The 19,030-nt window shown below is 39.4% G+C and overlaps 1 protein-coding gene across 1 annotated transcript in view; it reads left to right on the forward strand.

The window, feature by feature from the left end:
* Positions 1–19,030, forward strand: part of Frmd3 (FERM domain containing 3) — a 179,724-nt gene that overhangs the window by 80,314 nt on the left and 80,380 nt on the right. Inside the window, exon 3 of the mRNA XM_059255946.1 lies at positions 10,367–10,409. Coding sequence (XP_059111929.1) covers positions 10,367–10,409 — 43 coding nt within the window. The remainder of the gene's footprint in view (positions 1–10,366; positions 10,410–19,030) is intronic.

The following is a 19,030-nucleotide window of genomic DNA, read 5'->3' on the forward strand; positions in this document are numbered from 1 at the left end:
AAGCCTTATATCTAACTTCCAAGTACATCACGTAATGGTGTTATAGTTTTATACCGCTAGATCTCTAGTAAAAATAGAAGTTGCTGACATGCTTCAGTGTTGACTGTATCGGCCACCTCTTAACTCTAATGGAAAGAACGAGCAAAGGAAGGAAATAAAAGAAGAAAATGGAGAGGCCAAGGGCTAAAAGCTGCCTGGCAAATGCATAAGTAATGTCCTTGTGTAGAGGAGAATGAAAAGTGAGACAGGAAGGGGAAAGAGATCAATAACAAACGAATTTACTGAAAGCTACCAGTGTACCAGCCAAGGAGAAAGACTGTGACCCTGAGTGCTGAGCTGAGCTTCACGTCTTCCTGTCATATGGAAAATTCTTCATGCAGAATAAAAATTACATGAAATTCACTTTCATTCTCTAAGTAGACCTTAGTTTTCTGTTTTTTAATTTATTTTTAATTATTCATGGAATGTACTAATACATGGAAAAACATTAAGGTTGAAATGTCTCAGATAAAATGCCATATGAAAGGCTGAAGTTCTAAATTCCTTTAGCCAATACTCATAAATTTGTACCCCTCACCCATACTATGTTTACTGCATTGCCTCTAAACTTTAAAGAATAGTTTTATATGCCTATATTTGTTTTTCAAATATTTTATAGTGTTTTATACTTTTTATTTTCAAAACAAATTATGATAGAGTATTTCAATTTTTCTAAAGTTTTCTCAATGTACGGTTCCCTTACTATCTTAGCCATTATTCCTTTGTTGCCTATAGGCTGAAGAACAATTCATTATACGATTTGTGTACTAACAACGTGGTTGTACCTTGGAACATTTTGCACATAAGTTTTAAGAAAAATACTATTTTCATTTAATTCTAAAATAAGTACAATTACTCCAAATGGCAGGTTTGCACTTCTTTGGTACTCTTAGGGTCTTACCAAACATCATCAAGTTCTTTGTGTTCCTTGACTAATTTGAATATTATCTGCCTTTTGTCACAACATGCAAACTAAATTTCCAAAAGAAAATGACATCAAAAGCAGTCAAGCACAAACTAATGCTAGAACTATGAACTCTCTGGAATGGTGGCTGTAGTATTGGCAGGAGCTTGCTGTGGCTATATTCCCCTGGGTTGCTAACTGCCACTATAGTTATAAATTACAGTTTACTTTTTCATCCTGCATTGTATCTAAAACTTTTGTATATGTTACACATAAAACCTTATCTCATATAGAACACTCATTTTTAATCATCCAGAATATTAGCAAACTGCAGTTTATTTACCTATTTTCCTAATGACAGCCATTGGTGTTATTTGTAACCTTTTACTATTTCATATAAAATTGCAATGAAAATCCTTGCCATGTATTTCTTTATTTACATGCATAAACTACAGAATAAAAAAATTGCTGTAACTATTATTAGCAGATTAAACTTAACCCTCTTTGAAAACATGGTTTTCTATAATCCTTTGAAACATGTTTATTACTAGGTTATTTTTCCTAGGTCTCTCTGCCTTGTGATTATCCCCTTGGGAAAGAATAGTTGCCCTAGGAAAGTAACTATCGGTCACATTGTATAAGTAAATGAGATACACAGAGCCTAAAAGGAAAGAAAATGGGAACTGATAAGAAACTGTGAGGTGTATTTCTTAGAGTAATGAAGAAAGCAGCTCATTTAGAATAAATAATTTATTTAGGGCGCAGATGGTAAGTACCTTGAAGGCATTCCTTAAATATTTCCTATCGCTCTCCTTGGCAGACATAGCCAATCCCAAATGACATTCATTCTCTTTGAGCCTTCGTCCAGTACTAGTACCATCTTCACAGTGCATGAGATGCAACAGATTCGTTGATTTCCTGAATCAGCCTGACTTTAGAGAAAATGGGTTCAAATTCAGCAAAGGAAGGGAAAGGACTTCAAAGGATGCTAAGCAAGGAAAATTTCAAAATATTATTTACATTTCAGGCTAGCGAAATGACTAGTGATTATCTTCATGAAACAGTAATGTGTCTCTGATTGCTCATACTTTTTTCCCTGAGTGTAATTTTAAATGAACCTGTTTATTTCTCCCAAAGTCATTTAATCACAATGAGATCTGTTTATTATTCACCTCCCTGAAACCCACTGAAAGATGGGGCCCATCAACTAAATTATGCATACTAAATTAAAACCATGGCAACAGCAACAAACCTTTGTAGTTTTTACAGTGCCGCTGTGAGACCAATGTTGATACTAGGTCAATTTTCACTTTATATTTGTGAAATCTGAGATGCACAAAATATTTTTGCACAAAGTTCTGTAGGTACTAAGTGATAAGATGAATTATCTTTCTGATTTTTTTTTTTTTTTTTTTTGGTTTTTCGAGACAGGGTTTCTCTGTGTAGCTTCGCGCCTTTCCTGGATCTTGCTTTGTAGACCAGGCTGGCCTCGAACTCACAAAGATCCACCTGGCTCTGCCTCCCAAGTGCTGGGATTAAAGGCATGCGCCACCAACGCCCAGCCTGATTTTTTTTTTCTTATAATATGGTAAGGTTTTCAAAAACAACTTGGTATAATTTTGCCAAAAAAAAAAAAAGAAAGAAAGAAACATGCTCTTTAGAAGAAGCTTACCTATGCATGATTTCCTGATGAATTTTTCCATAGTATTGAAGCAGTTAAAAGAGTCTCCTTACTGCTTGTGAAGACTGTACAGATCAGACATATGAGATTGGAAACTACTGATTTGGCCATTCAGTTTTTCAGTTCCTGAGAAAATAAAAAATATTCATCAAAGAAAATATTGCATTCTCATGCACACTAATCAATGGGCAGCTGCATAGGTCAGATGCTAAAGACCCTCTCTCTGAAATTCTATTACGGTTTAGCTAGGTAGCCCTAGGCAAATCTTTTCAGATTAAGAGCCACAAGACTTCTGATCGGCAAATGAATAGCTGTGTGAAATAAATAAGCTACCCTGTAAAAGAAGAAACTTTTGAAGGGTACCTGGTATTCAGTAAGCAGTAAATGAATGATTATTTTTGTTTAATTTTATGAGCATAAATTTACGTTAACCAATAAGTATAATGCAGAGCCTTGAGTTTAATAGGAAGACAGACAATATTATGGAGAGCCCACCAGAAATGACCCCTCAGACAGAGTGTACAGGTAGTTAAAGTCTTTATTCCAGCCAGCTGTGACTACATTCAGGTATTTGGGACCTGGATATAGTCCCAGGCATTTAGAGCAAGGGGCTTTTAAAGGCAAAATCCACATCCTGGTGCTTAGCAGCAGCAGGGGACATTTTGAATGAGCAAGCAGTTTAACAGAAGCTAAGAAAAGCAGTTAGCTGAAGAAGGAGGCTTGCAAAAGCAGGCAGTTTAACACAGCTAAGTTAGCAGGGGTATCTTGATCTCAGGTTCCTAGAATAGAGTTAGGTAGTTTTCCACGGGATTCTTCATCAAGGAGATCAAATTCCAGTTAAATGTGAAATGGCATCAGCAAGAATACAAGATGGAGAATACAAGATACACTGTCAAACAAGGAGGTACAGTGAAGTGTAAAAACTCTGATCTTCTCCTTTCTAGTATGGAGCAGGCAGGTACACATGAAATAGACTTCCCTGAATTCATGATGTTGTTGACACAGAAACACAGTTCTCACCACAAAGGGGATAAGAGATAGTTTATTTTGGAACCAAATATGAGTGACCATGACCCAAGAACACAGATTTAGCTTACACAAATGCTGTGTTCCAACAACAAAGCAAATTCATTAAGTATTTTTAATAACAAAACAAAATAAGTCATAAATCAAAACGCTTTTCAATACTTTGATGGAAACATCAGAGAGGTTGCCTTACAGCAAAACAGGGAGAACTCTGCTACAACCCTTAGATGCTGCCTGACAGCATTCTTAGTCTTTGGCTGATGGGATATAGGGTTTGGGTAAGCTAAAGCATTTATAAGATATTTTTGTTTTACCTATTAATCACAGGATGTTAGATCCAACAAAGAAATGGGAATGGAATGGCCATTTAGAGGGCTAAAGATGGCCCTCAGTAAATTTTAATTAGGCTCTGGACCTGTAACATTCCAAACTCTCCACAATCATTAAAGTTCTAGTCCCCTAATCAGCCTCCCTGAAGGTTTAAGTTTTAAGGTATAGCTTCCCCCCCCCCCGGGACTTTCTTTCACAATGTATACTGCTAATGCAAAAACTACAGCTCTCATCTTAAAGAGAATAAAAGATAGTTTATTCTGGAGCCATTTTGAGTGACTATGGCTGGGGAACACACATTTAAGTTACCCCAAATTCCATGTTCCAAGGTGGAATCAGTTTCATGAAGTTTTTTATAGTTTTATAGAACAAAGAAGATCACAAATTAAGGTAAGTTTAAAACTGTTATATTGTAATTGACGGAAGTGACATGAAAATAGAAGGAAGACGACAGGCATTTCCAGAAACAGAATTGTTTTTGAGTCACAACAACTGAAAGATAATACTTTATAATAGTACTTCTGCAGGAACGGTGTCTGTGTGCATGTGGCAAAGTGGAGATTGGAGTTTCATAGGGTGGAAAGGGGCAGTAGATTGGGAATGGAATGTGATGGCTGGGAAGGAAGGAAGAGAACAACTCCAATCTAGACAGAAGCAGACCGTCCTTACATTAGAACAATTAAAGGGCAGCAACCTCTCTGGGAATGGAGGGTGAGCCCTCAGGGTGATTTGGGCGGGTGTACCTCAGGGAGTTGAGGGTACAGAAGTTTCAAGGGTTGAGTCTGAGCTCTCTGCAGTTTTCCTAAGAACATATAGGGATGCAGAGTTCTGGTAGGCTCTGAGCAAGAGGAATGTCACTGATTAGTATTGGGGAAGCAGAGCTGAATATTTATGGGTCAAACTATGATTATTCCAATATATCCCAAACCTGAGGGAATATAAAATTGGACTGAAGATGGTTCAAGGCAGGGCATTCTACAGGCTCGTCTTCATTTGTGGATAGTTTTTTTTGTTTGTTTGTTTAGGGGAGGGGTGCTTCCTGCTGAGTTGGGGCAATGATCAAGGGTTCAGGAATGGAGGGGTTGAAGTGATCGATAGAGGTGGTCACTGTGTTAGCTAATGGTTGATATCCTTCTGGCCTGAAGAACCCTTTGACTGTCTGGGTGATGAAAACTTGTAATTTCTGTTGAAGGAACTTGGTGAAACAACTGAGAAGGTAGGATCAAATAATAAAATTATCAATATCATAGCTATTGGGTCCCTGGGTGAACCAAGTATCCTTCCTAAAGAATTTTTTTTTCTAGTCAGATCTTGTTCTCTTTAATTTTTGGAGTAGTACAGCAGCCAAAGAATTGAGTTGATTCTGAAAGATGTTAACTGATCTTAAATTTGTTTAAAATTTTCTGAGAGTTGGTGCAACAGAGAGGTTAACTGACACAGAGAAGGCTTCAGGGCAGCTGTTTCTGTTCTGAGCTCTGGGTATTAAACAACACCCAGAGTGGCAAGATGAGTGGGTGAGTTGGGTAGTCCATTAGTTCCCTTTTTTGAAGTTAACTGATATGCTTTTAGAGGTTTGGGGGCACAGATCTCTGTTAATTGCTTTGAGCTGACAAAAGGGGCCATATAGAAAAGGCAACAGTTAGTGTATATCAGAGAGAGGCAATAATAGAACTTGACAGATGGCAAATATCCAGAACATAAGACCGCAATGTGATGACATGTATTCTTGGAGTTTATAGTGTGAGAGAGGTAGCATCTATAACATACAAAAGATAAGACTGTTAGGCTATTGTAATTCCTACGCAGATTATAGTCAAGAAAATAGGGCTTGAATATGTATGTATGTGTGTGTGTGTGTGTGTGTGTGTGTGTGTGTGTGTGTGAGAGAGAGAGAGAGAGAGAGAGAGAGAGAGAGAGAGAGAGAGAGAGAGAGCGAAATCAGGAAGAGGACTATTTAGTGACAATTGGTTGTCCACATCACGTTTCATATGATTTAGTTTAACATCTGAGGACTGTAGTCCCTTGAATTGTTAAAAAGCATATCGATCACTTTAATCTTATACTTTCCTGGTTTTATTTCATTTATTTATTTATTTATTTATTTATTTATTTATTTATTTATTTATTTATTATTTATTATTTATATTTCCTGGTTTTCTTAGTTTATTCTTTTTGTTTTTGTACTGTTAGGATCAATTGAGGATCCAGTCCTTAGGGGTCACTTGGGCTTATGAGGAATCCCTGACTCCTCGAGCCTTTCTTCCTAGTTGTCCATCTGTGAGGATATGTCAAAAGTTTGGCTTAGCCTGCCTATGACTTCCCCCGGAACCCTGAGGAAATCTTTCCTCTGTGTTGATCCTCCTCTTTGTAGAGTAAATGCTGGTTAGACTTCATTGAGTCAATTCTCCCTGAATAAGAGAATGGGTGAGAACATGTCTAGAAATGGCCCACAGTCCCCTGGGACCTTATTGATTTTAGAGGTGAAAATATTCTCCTTTTTATTTCCTCTGATCACAATAGAGTATCCTCCAAGCATGGATATTAAACATGCAGAAAGTCACTTATACCAATCTGGACTTCTAACTACTGTTTAATTTATGTTCTGATAGCTGAATGTGTCTAAATTAACTTTGATTGATTCAATATACATTTTAGCCAGGTTTTTTATAGCTGCTGATCTTAGAGCTTAGAAACTTTGATACATATATGTTATATAACATTTATATTTGTTTCTTAATACCATAAGACAATAGCATTTAAAAAATGAGTTACTATCTGTTGTGAGAATTTTCTCCCTGGGGGAGAGACAAAACAATGTCTATTCCCACTTTATAAGGTTCAAATGACAAACCAAAGTTTAATTTCTTCAAAGTTAACCCTAGGGAATTATGGGCTTACTTACAGGAAGTTGGTAAAGAGGTAATAATGGCAGTGTGGGTGTCCCCCGAATCAGTCACATTGAAAAATCTTTACTTTGTATGTGTGAGGTAGGACATTTCATAGTCACATAAATAGATCTCCCCCGTTTTTATTTTAGCCTTTTGTCTATATGAAATTGGCTGAGATGGACTATTAGGCTCTTTTGTGAAAGAGTATTAACATTTAACATTATTTTATGCCAGCATAACTAAAAGTGTGAAGATGGTAGTTATGTACCTCAGAAGATGGGACAGAAGCTCTCTATACTGAATCTTTGAAAAATACATTTGTCAGAACCAGAATTAGGATAAGGATCAAGGAGATAATGTTTTGGCCAGAATTGTATGACTATGTATGTCTATCCTGGGATTCCTAACAGTGGGAGTGAGGCGTGTCTCTGACTCTTTTTGCCTGCTCTTGGGACCCTTTTTCCTCCTATTGTGTTGCATCAACCAGCCTTGATATGATGGTTTGTGCCTAGTCTAATTGTAACTTCATTGTGATGTGTTTGGTTGATATCCCTAGGAGGTCTACTCTTTTCTGAAGGGAAATGGAGGAGGAGCAGATCTCGGGGAGAGGGTGGGTGGTGTGGGGAACTGGGAAGTGTAGAGGGAGAGGAAACTAGGTTTAGATGTAATGTATAAGAGAAGAATAAATAATTTTTTTTTTTTAGTTTAGAAGCCTTATGATAATTGTTCCAAAGAAAGATTTAGGATCATATTTATAAGTTAATTTGCTAAGTCATTATTATTGTTGTTGTTAATTTTAGTTTTACTATGAAGAGAAAATGAAATGGAGTGAAGTTAATAACTTAGTTTACATGAGCATTTACTTTTAAGTCAATTTTGTCCTAAGTACATGCTGTGAAAGAACAAACCATAATCATGTGTTGACAGACAATCAGTATATACATAATCACACATAAGACATATACTAGTAAACCAGGATTATGAGCATTATTTGTTTGTTTGTATTATGTTTTCTACAACCCTCATTGTGAAAAGGAAATTGAACATACATATCTTTAGCAAACACATTGTTAGATTGGGTAGAAACAAAAGTAAATACATGTGGAACAAAGGAGTACTGGGGGCGGGAGACATCTTATCTTAGAAGATAAAGGGCCTGGAGACCCCAGGCAGAAATGGCAGGCATTGACACTCAGCAGAGCCTCCTAGGGTGGCTCTTCACTGGCAGCGGCTTGTCCCTGTTGGGATCTGTGAATCTGTATTTCTTGGGCTGTTTTGTTCTTTTCCCTATCACAGAGTCAGGAGGCCAGTCTGACTCTAGAGATTTGGAGGACAACATTCTAAGAAAAACATACTTGAGTCTGAAGTGGGAGAGCCAAATCCCTCCCACATCCCAGAGCCAGCTTCTCAGTTTAACCAGCACTTGACAGTTTGACAACAGTGGCTGCTCTACTGTTAGCATCCAAGAGAGTTTAGGGAACTGGGTTTAGAAGTTTAAGCTGGTAAAAAGCGCGGAAATGGAGGAACAAAGCAAAGGACCAGAGTAAAGACAACATTCGTGAAGTGGGGAACACTTCTCATCTTCTGTCATTCTGTCATGTGAAGTTGTTTGAGTCAGTGAGACTCTGAAAGTCAAAAGTATTTCCAAGTTGTGGTAAGTACAAATCTCAGTAGACAGGTATACGAACACCTTGAGTTTTGTCCTCAGGCAAGCCAAAGTGTGTCAGAATGGTAACAATCTTAGGCAAGATAAGTGTGAGGCTCTTTTCTGGTAATAAGTTACCATAACCAGAACATAGCTGTAAATGAGTGAGTGGGGACTGGAATGGGCATTCCCAATTCTAGAGACCTGGCAGCAAAACCGAAGGTGGGAAGCTGAAAGAACCCCTGGAATTCAAAATTCCAGTGACCTGGAAGGCAAGGCTGAAGGACCACATAGGCTTAGGTGATGGTATCCGTCCAGAGCACCCTTAGAATGAATCTGATCCTTACTTTGCTGTATGAATGTTGGATGTGGTATGGTTGAATGATAGAAAAGGCTCTACTCTGGAGGTCAGAGGGGCAACAGAATTAGACCAAGAGTGGAAAGAAAGGAAAGGAGACAAAAACTGAGTTTAGTCCTTGAGTCAATAAACTCCCCCAAACAGGGAAATGTTGCATCTCTGGGATCTGCACTACTCACCTGGCATTTTAGCCCATAGTGAGGTTGGAGTGCTGAGGACTCACAAGGTGTATAATAAAAGGAGAGATGAGAGAGAGGGAGAGAGTGAAGGGAAAGAGAAAGAAAGCAGTCAACTGGGGGAGGAACCTCATTGAAATCCCTCACTGTCTTCCAAAGTGTTAGATTCGAATGGACTGTGACATCTGGATAAGAAATGAGAGCACATGCCGGGCGGTGGTGGCGCACGCCTTTAACCCCAGCACTCGGGAGGCAGAGCCAGGCGGATCTCTGTGAGTTTGAGGCCTGCCTGGGCTACAGAGTGAGTTCCAGGAAAGACGCAAAGCTACACAGAGAAACCCTGTCTCGGAAAAAAAGAAAGAGAGAGAGAGAGAGAGAGAGAGAGAGAGAGAGAGAGAGAGAGAGAGAGAGAGAGAGAGAGAAAGAGAGAAAAAAGAAAAGAAAGAAATGAGAGCACAGCTCCACCATCAACAGAAGCAGACCGTCCTTTAATTAGAACAGTGAAGGACAACAAATCACTCTGCTGGAATAGAGATTGAGCCCTCGAGTAGCCTTTGGCGCACGCTTATCTCAGGGAATTGAGGGTATGGAACTTGCAGATGTTGACCGTGGGCTGTTTGTGGTTTTTCTGAGAATATTTAGAGGCTAGGAGTTCCAGTAGTATCCAAGCAAGTAGAATGTCCCTGGCCAAAGTTTTAGGAGTGAAGCCTAACATCTCTGGGTAGAACTAAGTTTATCCTGATTGGGGAACTTTGGGTACGGAAGATTCCATCTGTAGGTCAGTTCCCCTGCAGTCTCAGGGTTGCAGAGACCAGTTTGGGGCCGGGGGATTATTAGACTGTTGATCTCCTCAACAGAAACTTCCACAGATGTTTTTGGTCAAGTCAGCATTCCTGTCCAGAGTCTCTCAGTTTGCCTGAGGGTTTTACATCATTAACTCTTCAAAAATCCGTTCATGGGTACATCAGAGGGGCAGGTATAGCGAGATAAGGGAAGCTTTTCCATAAGCCCAGGATGCTGTCTGATGCCATCTGATGCCATTCTTAGCTTTTGGATTGGTGAAAGCTGGTTGTCTGCTAAGTTAATAATAGATTCTAAAATGTTTTTATCTGTTACTCAGAAAATCTTAATTCAGGCAAGGAATGGCTGTTCTGGAGGGCTAGAACTAGCCCAATGTAAGATAATTAGCCTCTGGACGTGTAATGTTGCAGTCTAGCCACAGTACTGCAGTTCTGATCATTTAGTTTCTGCAGACAGTTTCTTTTCAAGAGTTTTCATTCACACCAACAATCTCTGTTTTGTTTTTGTTTCCTCCCTAGCACTGGCTAGAACCTAACAAGTCCATCTTCAAGCAAATGAAATGTAAGTTTCAAGCTATGGTTTTACTTCTGCTACAAAATATTCAAAAATAAATTTTGTTTCCTAAAAACGTGGCTTCTCTCTGGAGATAAGGATAGAGTGAAAGATGTATGGGTGAATGACTGCTCCTCTGTCTTTGAGAGCTATGAATCTTTCCCCCTTTTTTTTCCTCTGACCTTGGCTCACCACTCAGCCATCAGTTCAATTGTCTGCAGTGCCTCTTCTTCCTGCCCTGTTTGCTCTCATATTTCTTGTTAGAATAAGAGCTTTGAAATTCTGTGCTTAAATATTCATTAACCACAAAGACTTGCCTCTGCATTTTAAGGGTTGGTAGTAGGACTTATGGTGTTGTATGTAGCCTCAAGTGGGGATAAGAGAAGTAGACGTGTTTAGTAACTGAAATTACACTGACAGTTTCACTGGATAGTATTACATTTTTTTTTTCTTTTGCCCCAACTCAAAAAAATTTAGTAAAAAAATCTCTTTTTTTCTGGTAATAACTTTAAAAGTCTGGTGTTCTGAACATGACTTCTCTCTAGAATTCCTTGTTATTCACTGTAGGCACTGCGAGGAGGGTATTGACTTATTCTTAAGTGATATGATTCTTTGTCTGAGCCACCTCTTCCAGAATGTATCCAACCTGCTTTTACAAATTATTTCAATGAGAACTTCTAACAGGTACCCCAGAAACCCATTGCCTCCTCTTAAAATCTACACCAACCTGTGCTGGCTATTTTTTTTATTTATTTTTATTTTTATTTTTTGTCAGCTTAATACAAGCTAGGATCATCTGGAAAAGGGAAACTGCAATTGGGAGAAATGCCTGTTATCAGATTGGGCCGTAGGAAAATCTGTGGGACATTTTCTTGATGAATGATTGATAAGGGAGACCCCAGCCGACACTGTAGGGCAAAACCCTTGGCAGATGGTCCTGAGTTGTATAAGAAAGCAAACTGAGCAAGCTATAAATGAATAAGTAGGGTTCCTCCATGGCCTCCACTTCAGTCCCTGCCTTGAGTTCCTGCCCTGACTTACCTTCAAGATGGACTATAAACTGTACCCTGAAATAAACTCCTTCCCAAGTTGCTTTTGATCATGGTGTTATTTCATAGCAATGGAAACCCACCTAAACCAAAAGCAAGCACAAGGATCATAAGACTTTATTACTTTGAAGGATTTGCCATGTTATTTTTGGTAGGGTTGCAGAAGTGTTTAGAAATTTGGGCCACTGACACTGCTATAGGAACTTAGAAGATAATGCCGAGAGCAATGAAAATGGGGCCAGCCTGGCTTTTTAAGTTTCAGAAAGAAGTTTGGGAGTCTCAAAGGACTCTATTAACACTATTTGTTTGATATTTTGAATGAAGAATCTGTGATTCTGGTCAGGTAGGGCTGAAAAATCAGTTTCGTTTAAGAAAAGACTAAGATCACTGATGTGAAATATTTGCTTTACTGGGACACTGGAGGCTAGTTAGATGGCACTGAGAGAATTACCTATGATTAATAAGAGACCAGAAACATTGAGATGAAATCTGGAGTATTTCCTCAGGATCAACACACAGACTTATGTTCCAGATGGTGTCAAGGTTGCATCTCATGCTGGCAGGTGAACTTGGTAATGTATAAGGGTCTCCTTTGTTTTATTGGTTTTGATGACTTGGGAGCTGCCAGACTGAAGGGAAGTCATGGAGCATAACTGAGACTTGGTAACAGGAGAGGCTATTGGTGAAGGTACAGCTATAATTTCAAGGGAGACCTGAGGAATGACAGGATCATGAATAATGACTGAGACATGGCACTGTGAGAGACCAGAAAAGATCATTGGTAAATGTATAAGCCCTGGTTGCAATGGAAACCCAAATATTGAAGGGGTCATGGAGAGGAATCGAGGCTTGGAACCATGTGGCAGGTCATAATTTCTGATAAGGGGCCAGGAGGCCATTGGTGAAGGTACAGCTTGTAGAGACCCAGAATATCAGTGATGCCAAATTGTAGGATGACCACTCAGGACAGCAGCAGGTGTGGAGTGGAGAGCCTGAGCCTATGAAACAAGCTGTGTGTGCTATGTAAGCCAGAGGCAGAGAAGCAGAACTGCTCAAGACTTTCAAAGCCACAAAGCATGCTGGATGATTGTTTTGCTTTTATTTGATAGTAATTGTGCTCTGTTTCTTCCTGATTAAAATACAAAGTATGTAACTCATTTTTTATTTTACCAGAGCCCACAAATGAAACACTAGACTTTTAAATATTTTAGAGACTGTGTTTGAATTTTTAAGAAGACAATGGGACTTTTAAAATTATATCATGATTTGTGTTCTGATATTAACACAAAATCTTGGAAAAACAAGAAAGTAAAGGTTATGGTTTAATAGTGATGTAGTTGTGTGTCAAGATGATAATGGATCAATTGTGCCCATTGGTTTTTGTTAACTTGACACAGGCTATGGTGATCTAAGAAGAAAGAACTGAAAATGCCTTCATCAGTTTGATCTGTACATAAGTCTATAGGGCATTTTCTTGATTAATGATTGATGTGGGAAAACCAAGCCCACTGTAGGAAGTGCCATACTGGGCAAGTGATCCTGAGTATTATAAGAAAGATAACTGAACAAATCATGGAGAGCATGCCAATAAGAAGCATTTTTCCAAGGCTTCTGCCTCAGTTCCTTCATCCAGGTTTCTGCCTTGAGTTTCTGATGTGACTTTCCTCCCTGATGGACTGTGATCCAGAATTGTAAGATGAAGTAATTCTTTCCTGCCCAAGTTGGTTTTGGTCAGCATTTTACCACAACAATAGAAGACAACCTAGGACATCCCCATATCAAGTTTCCCAGGGCGTGGTAATAAAATTGATAAATAATTTTGTCACCAGAGATCAGATTTATGTGTGTCAAACCATTTGTCATTATTTAAGAAAGCAGTCATTTTCTTTCTCAAATACGAATTTTTCTGGGTAGGGTTTTTTTTTAAGTGAGAAGAGAGGAAATGAATATATGTTGCAGACTAATAATTAGCATATAAACTACTTAACTTTCCATTTTTTTCATCTTCTTCATCAACACACACACACACACACACACACACACACACACACACACACACACACACAGCGTGCATCCTTCAGGGTCAAGTCTGGCCAATGTAGGAAGGGTGAGTTGAAAACATGCCCTAGTTTGCTTTCTATTGCTGTGATAAATACCATGACCAAAAGCAACTTGGGTGGAAGGGTTTATTTAGCTTATAGTTGCACATAGTAGTCCACCATTGAGTGACCGTCAGGCCAGTAACTCAAGGCAAAAACCTTGAGACATTCATTGAATCACAAGAAGGAAAGCTGTTTACTGGTTTGCTCCCCACGGCTTGTTCAGCCTGCTTTCTTATACAATCCAGGACCACCCTCTAGGGGTGACATCTTTCACAGTGGGTTTTTCTACATCAATAATTAATCAAAGACGTGCCCTACAGTCCTGCCTATAGGCAGTTTACAGGAGGCATTTCTCAGTTGAGGTTCTTCTTCTTCTTATATGACTCTACCTTGTGCCAAGTTGACAAAAAAATGATTGGGACAATTGGCCCCTTTTGTCAACTTGACACACCAATACAACACTGTTAGACAATGTCTTTTCCTTTCTTGTTTATCTTCAGGATCTCATATTAACATTAATATCACACTATACAACATTCACAAGTTTAGTCTCTGTAAAATACCCAAAGTTTCTTTAGTGTGGCCTCCTGTAAAATCAAAAATAAGTTCAATAATTTACTCTCAGAATGAAGAACCAGGACACAGTCAAAATCAGATCAAAGCAAAGCCAAACTCCAACAGTATAAATACCTCAGTGTCTGATTTCTGGGATTTAGTCACCATCTTCTGGACTCCAAATGGCTTGAGCAGCTTCAGTTCTCTTGTTTTGCCATCTGCAGCACACATGACTTGTGTGCTTAGGCTGGCTGTACTCCATAACTGCTTCTGTCCTTGGTAGTCATCTCATGGTCTGGCATCTGCAATATGCTGGGTCTCCACAGGCAACACCTTCACAAATGGCCTCCTGACCTCTCTTCAGGGACTCTCACCTTGCCACATAGTTCCAAGCAAGCCTCTGCTTCTTTTCATTACCCCTTTGACTCTGGTGTTTCCACTGAAAACTGAGCTGCAGCTTCACCAGTTGTTCCCCCTGACCTTTTCCAGTGTCAAGCTTCAGCTCCTGTCCATGACCCATGATTTCACAATCCTACAAGTTCTCACACCACCAGAACTAGTAACATGTAAGAGACTTTTCTGTAGTTGTTGAGACTTGTTTTGTGGTCCATTTTTTTAAGACAATTCCATGGGCTACTGAGCAGAATATATACTCTTTGATGTATGAGTGGAATATTCTATAGATAATCTGTTAGATCCACTTGATGGGTGGTGTCATTTAATTCTTATGTTTCTCTTTGGTTTGGGTCCATTAGAAAAAGTGGGGTATTGAAATCACCTAGTATTATTGGGTTACTGCTCACCTGTATCTGTAATTCTAGTAGAATACTTTTTAGACAAATGGGAGAATCAGAATTTGGTACATATATGTTTTGTGTTGTAATGTCTTCTTGGTTAATTGTTTCCTTGATTTAAATGCAGTGCCCTTCATTATCCCTTCTGATTAGTTTTATTGTGAAGTCTATTTTTTTTTTCAGATAGTAGGATAACTATGTATCCTTGCTTCTTGGTTCCATTTATTTGGAATAATTGTTTCCATTCCTTTGCTCTAAAGTGGTGTCTCTCTTTAAAGCCAATTTTCCTGTAAACAGCAGAAAGATGGATTTTGTTTCAGGGTCAGACTACTCAAGAGACTGTGCTGTAGTAAAGGATGCTCAGGCTGGGGTTTGCCAAGAGTATGGATCTTGTGCAAGCAACCTCAGAGAAACCAGAGTAAGGGGCTTATGCCAGAGATTATACATTGGTTACCTGTGTCTCTGTGCTGCATGGGCCAGTTATAGGGTCCCTTGTGGCAATGAGTCTGTGATTTTATGAGTCTCAAAGAATGGGAAAGAGGCTAGGTAGAGGTCCCAACCCCTGGCAGGCAGTACCCAGGTAATCAGAGTATGTCAGGTGGCTAGGGGTAACTAATGAGAAGGAGTCTATGATCTTTCATAGATTGGGGAGACTTTCTTCTGATTTTGTTGAAAATATTTACTGTGCTGTTGACCTGGGACTCTTGTCTTTATTTTACATCTTTTATTAGTATGGTTGGTCTTTTTATTTAGTTTGGGTCTTATTTACAGAGTCATATTGCTGAGGTATCATGGGTGTACCTTTCCAGTCATTTCTAAAACACTAATTTCATAGCAGAGTTCCTGGTCCTCTGGTTCTTACAGTCTTTCTGATCCCTGTTCTATGACATTCCCTGAGTCCTGGGTGCAGGAGTTGTGTTATAGATGTATCCATTGGAGTTGGGCACCCCAATATTAGTTATCCTCTGCATTTTGACCAGATGGCTTTTTTGTTGTTGTTGCTATTTTTCTTTTGTTTTGTTTCTTGGTAATAGTCTCTATTTTCTGCAAAGTAAAATTTTCTTCATCAGGTGTAGGGGCTGTTCTTGTCTGTGGGTATAGACAAGTATTTGGAATGTAGTTAGGAAACATACTGGCTTAAAAAAGTGGCAGTAGTATCTTCCCCTCTGAGACCCATAACTTCACTAACTTCAGCCAGTTGGCTAGTTTTCCAGTAGCAAACATGACGGTCCTCTTATTAAGTGGGTCTTACATCCAATCAAAGAGCTGTTGGTTACCACCAAGATCTGTTACCCGCCAGTCCCACAGCCGCTGAAACCCAACCAAGTAAACACAGAGACTTATATTGCTTGCAAACTGTATGGCCGTACCAGGCTTCTTGCTAACTATTCTTATATCTTAAATTAATCCATTTCTATAAATCTATACCTTGCCACATGGCTCGTGGCTTGCCGGCATCTTCACATTCTGCTTGTCATGGCGGCGGCTGGCAGTGTCTCTCTGACTCAGCCTTCCACTTCCCAGAATTCTCTTTTCTGCTTGTCCCAATCAGTGTTTTATTTACTAACCAATCAGAGCAACATATTTGACATACAGAACATCCCACAGCATGACACTATTACACTTTTAGGGTTGTCTTTCCATGCTCATCATTGTGATTATAGGCATCACGGTGAAATAAGAATATTGATTGCTTTCCTCCCATAATAATTTGCATTGTGCCTTCCAGTACTACGAAAGCTAGTCTTCAGGGAGTTGTTATTCTGGTCAGATCCAACTTGAGTGCTCCCAGATCTCTATCCAAAGTGCCTGCTGTCTTCAGCCATGACCCATAAATACTGCCTCTATCCTGTTATTCCCTCTGAAATATTCCTTCTTACTCTCTAAGGTTCCTTTTCACATTCCTGGTTTCTGCTGTTACTCCACATTCTATACACACATCTGAAGATTTGGAGATAAAAATACAGATGAGAGAGAAAAGATGGAGTTTGCCTTCCTGGGTCTCAGTTGTCTTACATAATATATTTCCTAGTTCTATCCACTTACCTGAAAATTCCATGATTTTCTTTTCTTTTTTTTTTTGAAAGAAAATATTTGTTGTTTTTTTTTTAATTAAAAATTTCTTTCCATTCATTTTACACACCAATCAAAGATCCCCCTCTTCCCTCCTCCTCTCCCCCCCAGCCTCCCCCTCCAAATCCACCACCCACTCCTCCCCCGACCACAAGAAGGCAAGGCCTCCCATGAGGAGGTACATCTACTAGAGGCAAGTCCAAGCCCCTCTCCCTGCCTCAAGGCTGCACAAGGTGTCCCATCATAGGTAGTGAGCTCCAAAAAGCCCACTCATGCACCTGGGATGGATTCTGATCCTACCGCCAGGGGGCCCTCAGGGAGATCAGGCTACACAACTGTCTCCACATGCAGAGGGCAGTCCAGTCCCATGCAGGCTCCACAGCCATTGATCCAACTTTCATGAGTTGAATCCACTAGTTTGGTTTGGTCTCCTCTACAGGTTTCCCCATTATGATCTTGATGCACTTGCTCATGGAATCCCTCTTCTCTCTCCCTGACTAGACTCCTGGAGCTCTGCCTTTTGCCTGGCTGTGTTGCTGGAGAAAAGCTCTGTGATGACAGTTAGGGTATTTACTGATCTGTTCTTTGGGACAAGCCAGTTCAGTTCAGGCACCCTCTCCACTATTTCTAGTAGTCCAAGTTGGGGTCATCCTTGGGGATTCCTGGGATCTTCCCTAGCACCCGGTTTCTCTCTATCCCCATGATGTCTCCCTCTGTCATGGTATCTGTTTCACTGATTTCCTACTCCATTCCTGTTCCAGCTCAACCATCCCATTCCCTTATGTTCTCATCCTCCAGGAATAATTTTTTCCTGTTGACATACATGTCTATTTTGGGGCCAGTATAATTTTTCTTATGGCTCCTTACTTGAGACTTGGAATGGCAATCCTTCTAGCATTGTTCTTTTTGCTCAGGATTGTTCTGGCTATCTGCCAGCTTCTGTGGTTTCATATGAATTTTAGGAAATGATAATGATGATGATGATTTCTGTAAAAAACCAGATGGGAATTTTATTTGGGATTGCATTAAATTTGTCAGTAACTTCAGTAAAAGAGTCATTTTCTCAATATCAGTTCTACCAACCATGAACATGGGATGTTTTTCCATTTTCTAGTGGCTTTCTCTCTGTCTTTCTTTAGAGCTTTAGAGTATTCTCCTCTTGGATTAGGTTTATTTCTAGATGATTTTTGGTGGTATTCTGAGTGGAAGTCTCTGTGATTCTCTGTATGTTTGTTGTTGTGTAGAAAAACCACTGATTTGTGTGAGTTCAGTCTTGACACATTGATGAATTTGTTAATCATTTTCTACATGTTTTCTCACAGAATTTTTAAGATCTCCTGTATAAAATTTCCTGTCATCTGCAAACAGGAACAGCTTGACTTACTCTTTCCCTATCCGTTTCCCTTTAAATTCCCTGTCTTGCCTTATTGTTTCACATAGTACGTTAAGCCCAATATTGAAAAGGAATGCGGTGAGTGGGGAGCCCTGTCTCATTCCTAAATTCAGTGAGATGGCTTCAAGAATGTGATCAAAATGCGTTGTATGAATTTTTAAAGAAACAAATAAATGCATTAAAAATCCTATTCACTTCTGAAAAGAATGACTACCAAAGGAAGGGGATTTGGGGATCTACTGGTGCAAAGGGGGTCACTGATATTCCCTGAGGGAGACACTTGGACTGTGTGACAGGGATTGGTCTGTCAGCCAGTAGATACTCCTGTGTTTTCCACAGCAGTTGCGTAATCCTAGTCTTTAAAATGGGTTTTGCATAATCTTCCTTTTGCTGCTATTTCTCAATGGTAATGACTACCCCATCCCCCAAAACACACACTATTTACATGGCTTAGTACATGTTTTTCAGCTTTTGAACTGAGCTCAATTTACTCATCCCCTTCTCTTCCCTCACATTTCTAACTCCTGTTTCTGTCCCTCCTGGTAAGTGTATGTTCCCTAATAACAAATCTTGTATTTATCTGATGCCTCATGTAAATGCCAAAAGCCCAGTAGATCAATCCAAATGCCTCTTTCAAAAGAGGAAGAAGAAAAGTTAGGTGGCT

The sequence above is a fragment of the Peromyscus eremicus genome, chromosome 2, assembly GCF_949786415.1.
Source record: "Peromyscus eremicus chromosome 2, PerEre_H2_v1, whole genome shotgun sequence".
Classification (NCBI taxonomy): domain Eukaryota; kingdom Metazoa; phylum Chordata; class Mammalia; order Rodentia; family Cricetidae; genus Peromyscus; species Peromyscus eremicus.